Source organism: Dendrobates tinctorius, unplaced genomic scaffold, assembly GCF_039654945.1.
Source record: "Dendrobates tinctorius isolate UK_male_01 unplaced genomic scaffold, ASM3965494v1 ptg000344l, whole genome shotgun sequence".
Lineage (NCBI taxonomy): Eukaryota > Metazoa > Chordata > Amphibia > Anura > Dendrobatidae > Dendrobates > Dendrobates tinctorius.
The window spans coordinates 180,001-194,744 of NW_027362010.1; the positions used below are offsets into that span (position 1 = coordinate 180,001).

The 14,744-nt window shown below is 45.1% G+C and overlaps 1 protein-coding gene across 3 annotated transcripts in view; it reads right to left on the reverse strand.

Moving 5' to 3' along the window:
• Positions 1 to 14,744, reverse strand: part of LOC141074961 (glycogen [starch] synthase, liver-like) — a 226,217-nt gene that overhangs the window by 104,107 nt on the left and 107,366 nt on the right. Inside the window, exon 1 of one of the 3 annotated variants that reach the window (XM_073562285.1) lies at positions 10,663 to 11,000. The exons of 1 other annotated variant lie outside the window; for it this stretch is intronic. In XM_073562285.1, the coding sequence (XP_073418386.1) occupies positions 10,663 to 10,783 (121 nt within the window). In that variant the 5' untranslated portion in view covers positions 10,784 to 11,000. Of the gene's footprint in view, positions 1 to 10,662; positions 11,001 to 14,744 lie in introns of those variants that run through there. One more of the 3 variants, XM_073562284.1, reaches the window with a different exon arrangement.

Here is a 14,744-nt window from a genome sequence, read left to right on the forward strand (position 1 = left end):
GGCAGTGCCGGGGAACAACGCTGCTAACATCAGCGGAGGACTGGCAGTGCCAGGGAACAACGCTGCTAACCTCAGGGGAGGACTGTCAGTGCCGGGGAACAACGCTGCTAACATCATGGGAGGACTGGCAGTGCCGGGGAACAACGCTGCTAACATCAAGGGAGGACATGCAGTGCCGGGGAACAACGCTGCTAACATCAGGGTAGAACTGGCAGTGCCGGGGAACAATGCTGCTAACATCAGGGGAGGACTGGCAGTGCCGGGGAACAACGCTGCTAACATCAGCGGAGGACTGGCAGTGCCGGGGAACAACGCTGCTAACATCAGCGGAGGACTGGCAGTGCCGGGGAACAACGCTGCTAACATCAGGGGAGGACTGGCAGTGCCGGGGAGCAACGCTGCTAACATTAGCGGAGGACGGAGAGTGCCGGGGAACAACACTGCTAACATCAGCGGAGGACTGTCAGTGCCGGGGAACAACGCTGCTAACATTAGCGGAGGACGGACAGTGCCGGGGAACAACGCTGCTAACATCAGCGGAGGACTGTCAGTGTCGGGGAACAACGCTGCTAACATCAGGGGAGGACTGGCAGTGTCGGGGAACAACGCTGCTAACATCAGCGGAGGACTGGCAGTGCCGGGGAACAACGCTGCTAACATCAGCGGAGGACTGTCAGTGCCGGGGAACAACGCTGCTAACATCAGCGGAGGACTGGCAGTGCCGGGGAACAACGCTGCTAGCATCAGCGGAGGACTGTCAGTGTCGGGGAACAACGCTGCTAACATCAGCGGAGGACTGGCAGTGCCGGGGAACAACGCTGATAACATCAGCGGAGGACGGACAGTGCCGGGGAACATCGCTGCTAACATCAGCGGAGGACTGGCAGTGCCGGGGAACAACGCTGCTAACATCAGCGGAGGACTGTCAGTGCCGGGGAACAACGCTGCTAACATCAGCGGAGGACTGGCAGTGCCGGGGAACAACGCTGCTAACATCAGCGGAGGACTGGCAGTGCCGGGGAACAACGCTGCTAACATCAGGGGAGGACTGGCAGTGCCGGGGAACATCGCTGCTAACATCAGCGGAGGACTGGCAGTGCCGGGGAACAACGCTGCTAACATCAGCGGAGGACGGACAGTGCCGGGGAACAACGCTGCTAACATCAGCGGAGGACGGACAGTGGCGGGGAACAACGCTGCTAACATCAGCGGAGGACGGACAGTGCCGGGGAACAATGCTGCTAACATCAGGGTAACAAATGCCTCCTATAATAAATCACATCTACAGCAGGTGGTGACCTGTACAGGACATGGGGGTGAAAGAATGAAAATTACACACAGCCCCTTACATAGAATAATCACTGCAGATATCCAATGGCACATTGTCCCTTACTGTGTCCTGTGATCAGGATTGTGCTCAGTGACTACAGGCAGTGTCAGGTCAGCGACATTAGGGTATGTTTTCACGGGGCGTATTTGCTGCGGATTGGATGCAGCATACGGCCACCGTGTCCAATCCACAGCATCTAGATGTTGCAGCATAGTGGAGGGGATTTTAGGAAATCCCATCTCCACTATGCGTGCAGGGACATCTACGGCATCCCTGCATATACGCACATACGGCGCATCTTTTCCGACCGCAACATGCCTATTTATTTTGCGGAGACACACGATCTTCACAAGATAAATAGCACTGTTCTATGTATAGGATGTGGTGATTCTCCATGTGTTCAATTATAGTGTATCGCCGGGGACTGGGTAGAGCGGTCACATCTAACCACTCCTGCAGTGTATCAGCTGATCAGCTCTGGCGACATTGTCTGTGGTGGATGACGATGAAGGACTTCAACAAGAGATGTCACTATACACTATATACAGAGCTCCTGTGTATAATGTCACCAGTGATCACTGTATTACCTGTACACTATACAATATATACAGAGCTCCTGTGTATAATGTCACCAGTAATCACTGTATTACCTGAACACTGACAATATATACAGAGCTCCTGTGTATAATGTCACTGGTGATCACTGTATTACCTGTACACTTACACTATATACAGAGCTCCTGTGTATAATGTCATCAGTGATCACTGTTTTACCTCTACACTATATACTATATACAGAGCTCCTGTGTATAATGTCACTGGTGATCCCTGTATTACCTGTACACTGACACTATATACAGAGCTCCTGTGTATAATGTCACCAGTGATCACTGTATTACCTGTACACTGACACTATAAACAGAGTTCCTGTGTATACTGTCACTGGTGATCACTGTATTACCTGTACACTATACACTATATACAGAGCTCCTGTGTATAATGTCACCAGTGATCACTGTATTACCTGTACACTGACACTATAAACAGAGCTCCTGTGTATACTGTCACTGTGATCACTGTATTACCTGTACACTATACACTATATACAGAGCTCCTGTGTATGTCACTGGTGATCACTGTATTACCTGTACAGTATACACTATATACAGAGCTCCTGTGTATAATGTCACTGGTGATCACTGTATTACCTGTACACTATACACTATATACAGAGCTGCTGTGTATAATGTCACTGGTGATCACTGTATTACCTGTACACTACACACTATATACAGAGCTCCTGTGTATAATGTCACTGGTGATCACTGTATTACATGTACACTGACACGAGATACAGAGCTTCTGTGTATAATGTCACTGGTGATCACTGTATTACCTGTACACTGATAATATATACAGAGCTCCTGTGTATAATGTCACCAGTGATCACTGTATTACCTGTACACTATACACTATATATAGAGCTCCTGTGTATAATGTCACTGGTAATCACTGTGTTACCTGTACACTGATACTATATACAGAGCTCCTGTGTATAATGTCACTAATGATCACTGTATTACCTGTACACTGACACTATATACAGAGCTCCTGTGTATAATGTCACCAGTGATCACTGTATTACCTGTACACTATACACTCTATACAGAGCTCCTGTGTATAATGTCACTGGTGATCACTGTATTACTTGTACACTGACACTTTATACAGAGCTCCTGTGTATAATGTCACTGGTGATCACTGTATTATCTGTACACTGACACTATATACAGAGCTCCTGTGTATAATGTCACTAGTGATCACTGTATTACCTGTACACTGACACTATATACAGAGCTTCTGTGTATAATGTAACTGGTGATCCCTGTATAACCTGTACACTATACACTATATACAGAGCTCCTGTGTATAATGTCACTGGTGATCCCTGTATTACCTGTACACTGACACTATATACAGAGCTCCTGTGTATAATGTCACTGGAGATCCCTGTATTACCTGTACACTGACACTATATACAGAGCTCCTGTGTATAATGTCACTGGTGATCTCTGTATTACCTGTACACTGACACTATATACAGAGCTCCTGTGTATAATGTCACTGGTGATCCCTGTATAACCTGTACACTATACACTATATACAGAGCTCCTGTGTATAATGTCACTGGTGATCCCTGTATTACCTGTACACTGACACTATATACAGAGCTCCTGTGTATAATGTCACTGGAGATCCCTGTATTACCTGTACACCGACACTATATACAGAGCTCCTGTGTATAATGTCACTGGTGATCTCTGTATTACCTGTACACTATATGCAGATCTCCTGTGTATACTGTCACTGGTGATCCCAGTATTACCTGTACACTGACACTATATACAGAGCTCCTGTGTACAATGTGACTGGTGATCACTGTATTACCTGTACACTATACACTATATACAGAGCTCCTGTGTATAATGTCACCGATGATCACTGTATTACCTGTACACTGACACTATATACAGAGCTCCTGTGTATAATGTCACTGGTGATCACTGTATTACCTGTACACTGACACTATATACAGAGCTCCTGTGTATAATGTCACTGGTGATCACTGTATTACCTGTACACTGACACTATATACAGAGCTCCTGTGTATAATGTCACTGGTGATCACTGTATTACTTGTACACTGTCACAATATACAGAGCTCCTGTGTATACTGTCACTGGTGATCCCAGTATTACCTGTAAACTGACACTATATACAGAGCGCCTGTGTGTAATGTCACTAGTGATCACTGTATTACTTGTACAGTATACACTATATACAGAGCTCCTGTGTATAATGTCACCTATGATCACTGTATTACCTGTACACTGACACTATATACATTGCTCCTGTGTATAATGTCACCGATGATCACTGTATTACCTGTACACTGACACTATATACATTGCTCCTGTGTATAATGTTACTGGTGATCCCTGTATTACCTGTACACTGACACTATATACTGAGCTCCTGTGTATAATGGCACTGGTGATCACTGTTTTACCTTTACACTATACACTGTTTACAGAGCTCCTGTGTATAATGTCACTGGTGATCATTGTATTACCTTTACACTATACACGATATACCAAGCTCCTGCGTATACTGTCATTGGTGATCACTGTATTACTTGTACACTATACACTATATACAGAGCTCCTGTGTATAATGTCACTGGTGATCACTGTATTACTTGTACACTATATACAGAGATCCTGTGTATAATGTCACCAGTGATCACTGTATTACTTGTACACTATACACTATATACAGAGCTCCTGTGTATAATGTCACTGGTGACCTCTGTATTACCCATTCACTATACACTATATACAGAGCTCCTGTGTATAATGTCACCGATGATCACTGTATTACCTGTACACTATATACAGACCTCCTGTGTATAATGTCACTGGTGATCACTGTATTACTTGTACACTATACACTATATACAGAGCTCCTGTGTATAATGTCACTGGTGATCACTGTATTACCTGTACATTATACACTATATACAGAGCTCCTGTGTATAATGTCACTGGTGACCTCTGTATTACCTGTACACTATATACAGAGCTCCTGTGTATAATGTCACTGGTGATCACTGTATTACTTGTACACTATACACTATATACAGAGCTCCTGTGTATAATGTCACTGGTGACCTCTGTATTACCTGTACACTATATACAGAGCTCCTGTGTATAATGTCACTGGTGACCTCTGTATTACCTGTACACTGACACTGTATACAGAGCTCCTGTGTATAATGTCACCAGTGATCACTGTATTACCTGTACACTATATACAGATCTCCTGTGTATAATGTCACTGGTGATCACTGTATTACCTGTACACTATATACTATATACAGATCTCCTGTGTATAATGTCACTGGTGATCACTGTATTACCTGTACACTGACACTATATACAAAGCTCCTGTGTGTAATGTCACTGGTGACCCCTGTATTACCTGTACACTGACACTATATACAGAGCTCCTGTGTATAATGTCACTGGTGATCATTGTATTACCTGTACACTGACACTATATACAGAGCTCCTGTGTATAATGTCACCGGTGATCACTGTATTACCTGCACACTATACACTATTTACAGAGTTCCTGAGTATAATGTCACTGGTGATCACTGTATTACCTGTACACTATACACTATATACAGAGCTCCTGTGTATAATGTCACCAGTGATCACTGTATTACCTGTACACGGACACTATATACAGAGCTACTGTGTATAATGTCACTGGTGATCCCTGTATTACCTGTACACTGACACTATATACAGAGCTCCTGTGTATAATGTCACCGGTGACCTCTGTATTACTTGTACACTGACACTATATACAGAGCTCCTGTGTATAATGTCACTGGTGATTACTGTATTACCTGTACACGGACACTATATACAGAGCTACTGTGTATAATGTCACCGGTGACCTCTGTATTACCTGTACACTGACACTATATAAAGAGCTCCTGTGTATAATGTCACCGGTGACCTCTGTATTACCTGTACACTGACACTATATACAGAGCTGCTGTGTATAATGTCACTGGTGATTACTGTATTACCTGTACACTGACACTATATACAGAGCTCCTGTGTATAATGTCACTGGTGATCACTGTATTACCTGTACACTGACACTATGTACAGAGCTCCTGTGTATAATAGCACTGGTGATCACTGTATTACCTGTACACTGACACTATATACAGAGCTTCTGTGTATAATGTAACTGGTGATCCCTGTATAACCTGTACACTATACACTATATACAGAGCTCCTGTGTATAATGTCACTGGTGATCCCTGTATTACCTGTACACTGACACTATATACAGAGCTCCTGTGTATAATGTCACTGGAGATCCCTGTATTACCTGTACACTGACACTATATACAGAGCTCCTGTGTATAATGTCACTGGTGATCTCTGTATTACCTGTACACTGACACTATATACAGAGCTCCTGTGTATAATGTCACTGGTGATCCCTGTATAACCTGTACACTATACACTATATACAGAGCTCCTGTGTATAATGTCACTGGTGATCCCTGTATTACCTGTACACTGACACTATATACAGAGCTCCTGTGTATAATGTCACTGGAGATCCCTGTATTACCTGTACACCGACACTATATACAGAGCTCCTGTGTATAATGTCACTGGTGATCTCTGTATTACCTGTACACTATATGCAGATCTCCTGTGTATACTGTCACTGGTGATCCCAGTATTACCTGTACACTGACACTATATACAGAGCTCCTGTGTACAATGTGACTGGTGATCACTGTATTACCTGTACACTATACACTATATACAGAGCTCCTGTGTATAATGTCACCGATGATCACTGTATTACCTGTACACTGACACTATATACAGAGCTCCTGTGTATAATGTCACTGGTGATCACTGTATTACCTGTACACTGACACTATATACAGAGCTCCTGTGTATAATGTCACTGGTGATCACTGTATTACCTGTACACTGACACTATATACAGAGCTCCTGTGAATAATGTCACCGAGATCCCTGTATTACCTGTACACTGACACTATATACAGAGCTCCTGTGTATAATGTCACTGGTGATCACTGTATTACTTGTACACTTTCACAATATACAGAGCTCCTGTGTATACTGTCACTGGTGATCCCAGTATTACCTGTAAACTGACACTATATACAGAGCGCCTGTGTGTAATGTCACTAGTGATCACTGTATTACTTGTACAGTATACACTATATACAGAGCTCCTGTGTATAATGTCACCTATGATCACTGTATTACCTGTACACTGACACTATATACATTGCTCCTGTGTATAATGTCACCGATGATCACTGTATTACCTGTACACTGACACTATATACATTGCTCCTGTGTATAATGTTACTGGTGATCCCTGTATTACCTGTACACTGACACTATATACTGAGCTCCTGTGTATAATGGCACTGGTGATCACTGTTTTACCTTTACACTATACACTGTTTACAGAGCTCCTGTGTATAATGTCACTGGTGATCATTGTATTACCTTTACACTATACACGATATACCAATCTCCTGCGTATACTGTCATTGGTGATCACTGTATTACTTGTACACTATACACTATATACAGAGCTCCTGTGTATAATGTCACTGGTGATCACTGTATTACTTGTACACTATATACAGAGCTCCTGTGTATAATGTCACCAGTGATCACTGTATTACTTGTACACTATACACTATATACAGAGCTCCTGTGTATAATGTCACTGGTGACCTCTGTATTACCTGTTCACTATACACTATATACAGAGCTCCTGTGTATAATGTCACCGATGATCACTGTATTACCTGTACACTATATACAGACCTCCTGTGTATAATGTCACTGGTGATCACTGTATTACTTGTACACTATACACTATATACAGAGCTCCTGTGTATAATGTCACTGGTGATCACTGTATTACCTGTACATTATACACTATATACAGAGCTCCTGTGTATAATGTCACTGGTGACCTCTGTATTACCTGTACACTATATACAGAGCTCCTGTGTATAATGTCACTGGTGATCACTGTATTACTTGTACACTATACACTATATACAGAGCTCCTGTGTATAATGTCACTGGTGACCTCTGTATTACCTGTACACTGACACTGTATACAGAGCTCCTGTGTATAATGTCACCAGTGATCACTGTATTACCTGTACACTATATACAGATCTCCTGTGTATAATGTCACTGGTGATCACTGTATTACCTGTACACTATATACTATATACAGATCTCCTGTGTATAATGTCACTGGTGATCACTGTATTACCTGTACACTGACACTATATACAAAGCTCCTGTGTGTAATGTCACTGGTGACCCCTGTATTACCTGTACACTGACACTATATACAGAGCTCCTGTGTATAATGTCACTGGTGATCATTGTATTACCTGTACACTGACACTATATACAGAGCTCCTGTGTATAATGTCACCGGTGATCACTGTATTACCTGCACACTATACACTATTTACAGAGTTCCTGAGTATAATGTCACTGGTGATCACTGTATTACCTGTACACTATACACTATATACAGAGCTCCTGTGTATAATGTCACCAGTGATCACTGTATTACCTGTACACGGACACTATATACAGAGCTACTGTGTATAATGTCACTGGTGATCCCTGTATTACCTGTACACTGACACTATATACAGAGTTCCTGTGTATAATGTCACCGGTGACCTCTGTATTACTTGTACACTGACACTATATACAGAGCTCCTGTGTATAATGTCACTGGTGATTACTGTATTACCTGTACACGGACACTATATACAGAGCTACTGTGTATAATGTCACCGGTGACCTCTGTATTACCTGTACACTGACACTATATAAAGAGCTCCTGTGTATAATGTCACCGGTGACCTCTGTATTACCTGTACACTGACACTATATACAGAGCTGCTGTGTATAATGTCACTGGTGATTACTGTATTACCTGTACACTGACACTATATACAGACCTCCTGTGTATAATGTCACTGGTGATCACTGTATTACCTGTACACTATACACTATATACAGAGCTCCTGTGTACAAGGTCACCAGTGATCACTGTATTACCTGCACACTATACACTATATACAGAGCTCCTGTGTATAATGTCACTGGTGATCACTGTATTACCTGTACACTGACACTATATAAAGAGCTCCTGTGTATAATGTCACCGGTGACCTCTGTATTACCTGTACACTGACACTATATACAGAGCTCCTGTGTATAATGTCACCGGTGACCTCTGTATTACCTGTACACTGACACTATATACAGAGCTCCTGTGTATAATGTCACTGGTGATCACTGTATTACCTGTACACTGACACTATATACAGAGCTCCTGTGTATAATGTCACTGGTGATCACTGTATTACCTGTACACTGACACTATATACAGAGCTCCTGTGTATAATGTCACTGGTGATCACTGTATTACCTGTACACTGACACTATATACAGAGCTCCTGTGTATAATGTCACTATAGATAGATACTAGATAATAGATGTTAGATAATAAGTAATAGATAGATAATAGATTAATCGATATGAGATACATAGAAAATAGATAATAAATACTCAGTAAATAATAGATAAATAGATAATAGATAACAGATAGATAAATAGATAATAGATAATAAATAGATAATAGCTTGATCACACCCATTGGTAAATGTCTTGTATTTTCCTCAGCCCCCTCCTTTGAATTGAGGCTCTGGCAGACAGACCCCATCATTATCAGTGCTTCCCCCACCCCCTCACCTGCTGTGGACATGCTCTACCTCTAGTGTGGCGGCTGATTCATACTCAGTGCTCTATCGCCATCTAGTGTCAGTGACCAGACATGACACTGGTGTTCACACAATATCAGTCTTGTATTTCTGGGGGCTTTCATGGCCAGTAGATACTATATGTGACGTCGCTCCGCAGCTCTCGCTGCTCTTTTGGTCTCTCCATCAGGCCGGTGATCCCTGATGTCTGATGACCGCTCTGTGACGTCATGTATCGCACCTGTCGGCCATCAGATCTCATCAACACCAGATCATTGTGGTGTTTCTCCCTGAGAATCAGTTGCTTCTATCTGGAATCAAAGCTATTCGTTCTTCTCAGTAAGTAGTTGTGGTGAGCGGCCCCTGTCTGGGCCCCCGGGCCGGGCCCCTCGGTCCGGGCCCCTCGGTCCGGGCCCCTCAGTCGCCTCCTCTGCTTTTATCTATTAGGTCAATGTCACATTGATCAATTATTAACTGGAGGAGACAACGCTGCCAACACAGGAGGAGGATGAGGGTTGTAATCCAGACTGCACCTTTCTATAGTATGATGATCCCTCAGACAGCCGGACCCCGGAGCTGAGAGTCTAACATACGGCCGGACCCCGGAGCTGACAATCTAACGTACAGCTGGACCCCGGAGCTGAGAGTCTAACATACGGCCGGACCCCAGAGCTTACAGTCTAACGTACGGCCGGACCCCGGAGCTGACTATCTAATATATGGCGTCTATCTTCTTTTGCTGCCAACCATGTCTCCTCTCCAACTATGCAGGGAGGATGAAGGCTATTACTCCCTGTTATCAGCCATTACCATCCAGCACATGAGGAGAGTCACCCGCCCTGACCCCCATGATCGCTCCTTTTGTTGGGGGGTCACATACCTTTGTTGGTGACCTCCCAGGAAATCTCGAAGAGCAGGAGGTCATCTATGGGGAGATCCTCCTCGTCCCACTGTGGGAGGCCATTGAGGGAGGTGACGGACAGAGACCTGCTGAGCGGCATGGCGGCCTGGAGATGTAGAGCAGACAGTACCGGGTCCTCGGACTCTAAGACATAAGAGATTGAGGAGAGTTTCCTTCCAGGATAATCCAAGGCTTAGAGCTGACACCAAGCATTACACACACGAGCAAATCCCCCATGGACCTGTAAGTGGACAGATCCCCCCACAAGCTGATCAGAGGTCGCTGCGCAGTCAGCAGCCAAATCCTCCCCTGGACACCGGCCAAGCACACAAACCTTGAAATGCATGAACCCAAATGGCGTCCGATGACCTGGGGCCAGCAATAACCAAAGGCAATAAACAGCGGTCAGGTAACAGCGATACTAAGTAACAGTGTATAAAGTGATAAAGTACAGAAGGCGGGCAATAATGGAGGGATAGGAATAAAATAATATTATACAGTTCCTGTTTGCAGCCACCACTAGGGGGAGCTCCCTGTATAGCGAGATATATGATAAGATCCTGTCTGCAGTCGCCACTAGGGGGAGCTCCCTGTATACAGAGATACATGATAAGATCCTGTCTGCATCCACCAGTAGGGAGAGCTCCCTGTATACAGAGATACATGATAAGATACTGTCTGCAGCCACCACTAGGGGGAGCTCCCCGTATACAGAGATACATGATAAGATCCTGTCTGCAGTCACCACTAGGGGGAGCTCCCTGTATACAGAGATACATGATAAGATCCTGTCTGCAGTCACCACTAGGGGGAGCTCCCTGTATAGCGAGATACATGATAAGATCCTGTCAGCGACCACCACTAGGGGGAGCTCCCTGTATACAAAGATACAAGATAAGATCCTGTCTGCAGCCACCACTAGGGAGAGCTCCCTGTATACAGAGAAGCATGATAAGATCCTGTCTGCAGCCACCAATAGGAGGAGCTCCCTGTATACAGAGATACATGATAAGATCCTGTCTGCAGCCACCACTAGGGGGAGCACCCTGTATACAGAGATGCATGATAACAACCTGCCTGCAGCCACCAATAGCGGGAGCTCCCTGTATACAGAGTTACATGATAAGATCCTGTCTGCAGCCACCACTAGGGGGAGCTCCCTGTATGCAGAGATACATGATAAGATCCTGTCTGCATCCACCACTAGAGGGAGCTCCCTGTATATAGAGATACATGATAACATCCTCTCTGCAGCCACCACTAGGGGGGCTCCTTGTATACAGAGATACATGATAAGATCCTGTCTCCAGTCACCACTAGGGGGAGCTCCCTGTATACAGAGATACATGATAAGATCCTGTCTGCAGCCACCACTAGGGGGAGCTCCTTGTATACAGAGATACATGATAAGATCCTGTCTGCAGTCACCACTAGGGGGAGCTCCCTGTATACAGAGATACATGATAACATCCTGTCTGCAGTCACCACTAGGGGGAGCTCCCTGTATACAGAGATACATGATAAGATCCTGTCTGTAGTCACCACTAGGGAGAGCTCCCTGTATACAGAGATACATGATAAGATCCTGTCTGCAGCCACCACTAGGGGGAGCTCCCTGTATACAGAGATACATAAGATCCTGTCTGCGGCCACCACTAGGGGGAGCTCCCTGTATACAGAGATACATGATAAGATCCTGTCTACAGCCACCACTAGGGGGAGCTCCCTGTATACAGAGATACATGATAAGCTCCTGTCTGCAGCCACCACTAGGGGGAGCTCCCTGTATACAGAGATACATGATAAGATCCTGTCTGCAGACACCACTAGGGGGAGCCCCCTGTATACAGAGATACATTATAAGATCCTGTCTGCAGCCACCACTAGGAGGAGTTCCCTGTATACAGAGATACATGATAAGAGCCTGTCTGCAGCCACCACTAGGGGGAGCTCCCTGTATGCAAAGATACATGATAAGATCCTGTCTGCAGCCACCACTAGGGGGAGCTCATTGTATACAGAGATATATTATAAGATCCTGTCTGCAGCCCTCACTAGGAGGAGCTCCCTGTATACAGAGATACATGATAAGATCCTGTTTGCAGTTACCACTAGGGGGAGCTCCCTGTATACAGAGATACATTATAAGATCCTGTCTGCAGCCACCACTAGGAGGAGCTCCCTGTATACAGAGATACATGATAAGTTCCGGTTTGCAGCCACCACTAGGGGGCGCTCCCTGTATACAGAGATACATTATAAGATTCTGTCCGCAGCCACCACTAGGGGGAGCTCCCTGTATACAGAGATACATTATAAGATCCTGTCTGCAGCCACCACTAGGAGGAGCTCCCTGTATACAGAGATACATGATAACATCCTGTCTGCAGTCACCACTAGGGGGAGCTCCCTGTATACAGAGATACATGATAAGATCCTGTCTGTAGTCACCACTAGGGAGAGCTCCCTGTATACAGAGATACATGATAAGATCCTGTCTGCAGCCACCACTAGGGGGAGCTCCCTGTATACAGAGATACATAAGATCCTGTCTGCGGCCACCACTAGGGGGAGCTCCCTGTATACAGAGATACATGATAAGATCCTGTCTACAGCCACCACTAGGGGGAGCTCCTTGTATACAGAGATACATGATAAGCTCCTGTCTGCAGCCACCACTAGGGGGAGCTCCCTGTATACAGAGATACATGATGAGATCCTGTCTGCAGACACCACTAGGGGGAGCCCCCTGTATACAGAGATACATTATAAGATCCTGTCTGCAGCCACCACTAGGAGGAGTTCCCTGTATACAGAGATACATGATAAGAGCCTGTCTGCAGCCACCACTAGGGGGAGCTCCCTGTATGCAAAGATACATGATAAGATCCTGTCTGCATCCACCACTAGAGGGAGCTCCCTGTATATAGAGATACATGATAACATCCTCTCTGCAGCCACCACTAGGGGGGCTCCTTGTATACAGAGATACATGATAAGATCCTGTTTCCAGTCACCACTAGGGGGAGCTCCCTGTATACAGAGATACATGATAAGATCCTGTCTGCAGCCACCACAAGGGGGAGCCCCTTGTATACAGAGATACATGATAAGATCCTGTCTGCAGTCACCACTAGGGGGAGCTCCCTGTATACAGAGATACATGATAACATCCTGTCTGCAGTCACCACTAGGGGGAGCTCCCTGTATACAGAGATACATGATAAGATCCTGTCTGTAGTCACCACTAGGGAGAGCTCCCTGTATACAGAGATACATGATAAGATCCTGTCTGCAGCCACCACTAGGGGGAGCTCCCTGTATACAGAGATACATAAGATCCTGTCTGCGGCCACCACTAGGGGGAGCTCCCTGTATACAGAGATACATGATAAGATCCTGTCTACAGCCACCACTAGGGGGAAATCCCTGTATACAGAGATACATGATAAGCTCCTGTCTGCAGCCACCACTAGGGGGAGCTCCCTGTATACAGAGATACATGATGAGATCCTGTCTGCAGACACCACTAGGGGGAGCCCCCTGTATACAGAGATACATTATAAGATCCTGTCTGCAGCCACCACTAGGAGGAGTTCCCTGTATACAGACCTACATGATAAGAGCCCGTCTGCAGCCACCACTAGGGGGAGCTCCCTGTATGCAAAGATACATGATAAGATCCTGTCTGCAGCCACCACTAGGGGGAGCTCCCTGTATACAGAGATACATGATAAGATCCTGTCTGCAGCCACCACTAGGGGGAGCTCATTGTATACAGAGATATATTATAAGATCCTGTCTGCAGCCACCACTAGGAGGAGCTCCCTGTATACAGAGATACATGATAAGATCCTGTTTGCAGTTACCACTAGGGCGAGCTCCCTGTATACAGAGATACATTATAAGATGCTGTCTGCAGCCACCACTAGGAGGAGCTCCCTGTATACAGAGATACATGATAAGATCCGGTTTGCAGCCACCACTAGGGGGCGCTCCCTGTATACAGAGATACATTATAAGATTCTGTCCGCAGCCACCACTAGGGGGAGCTCCCTGTA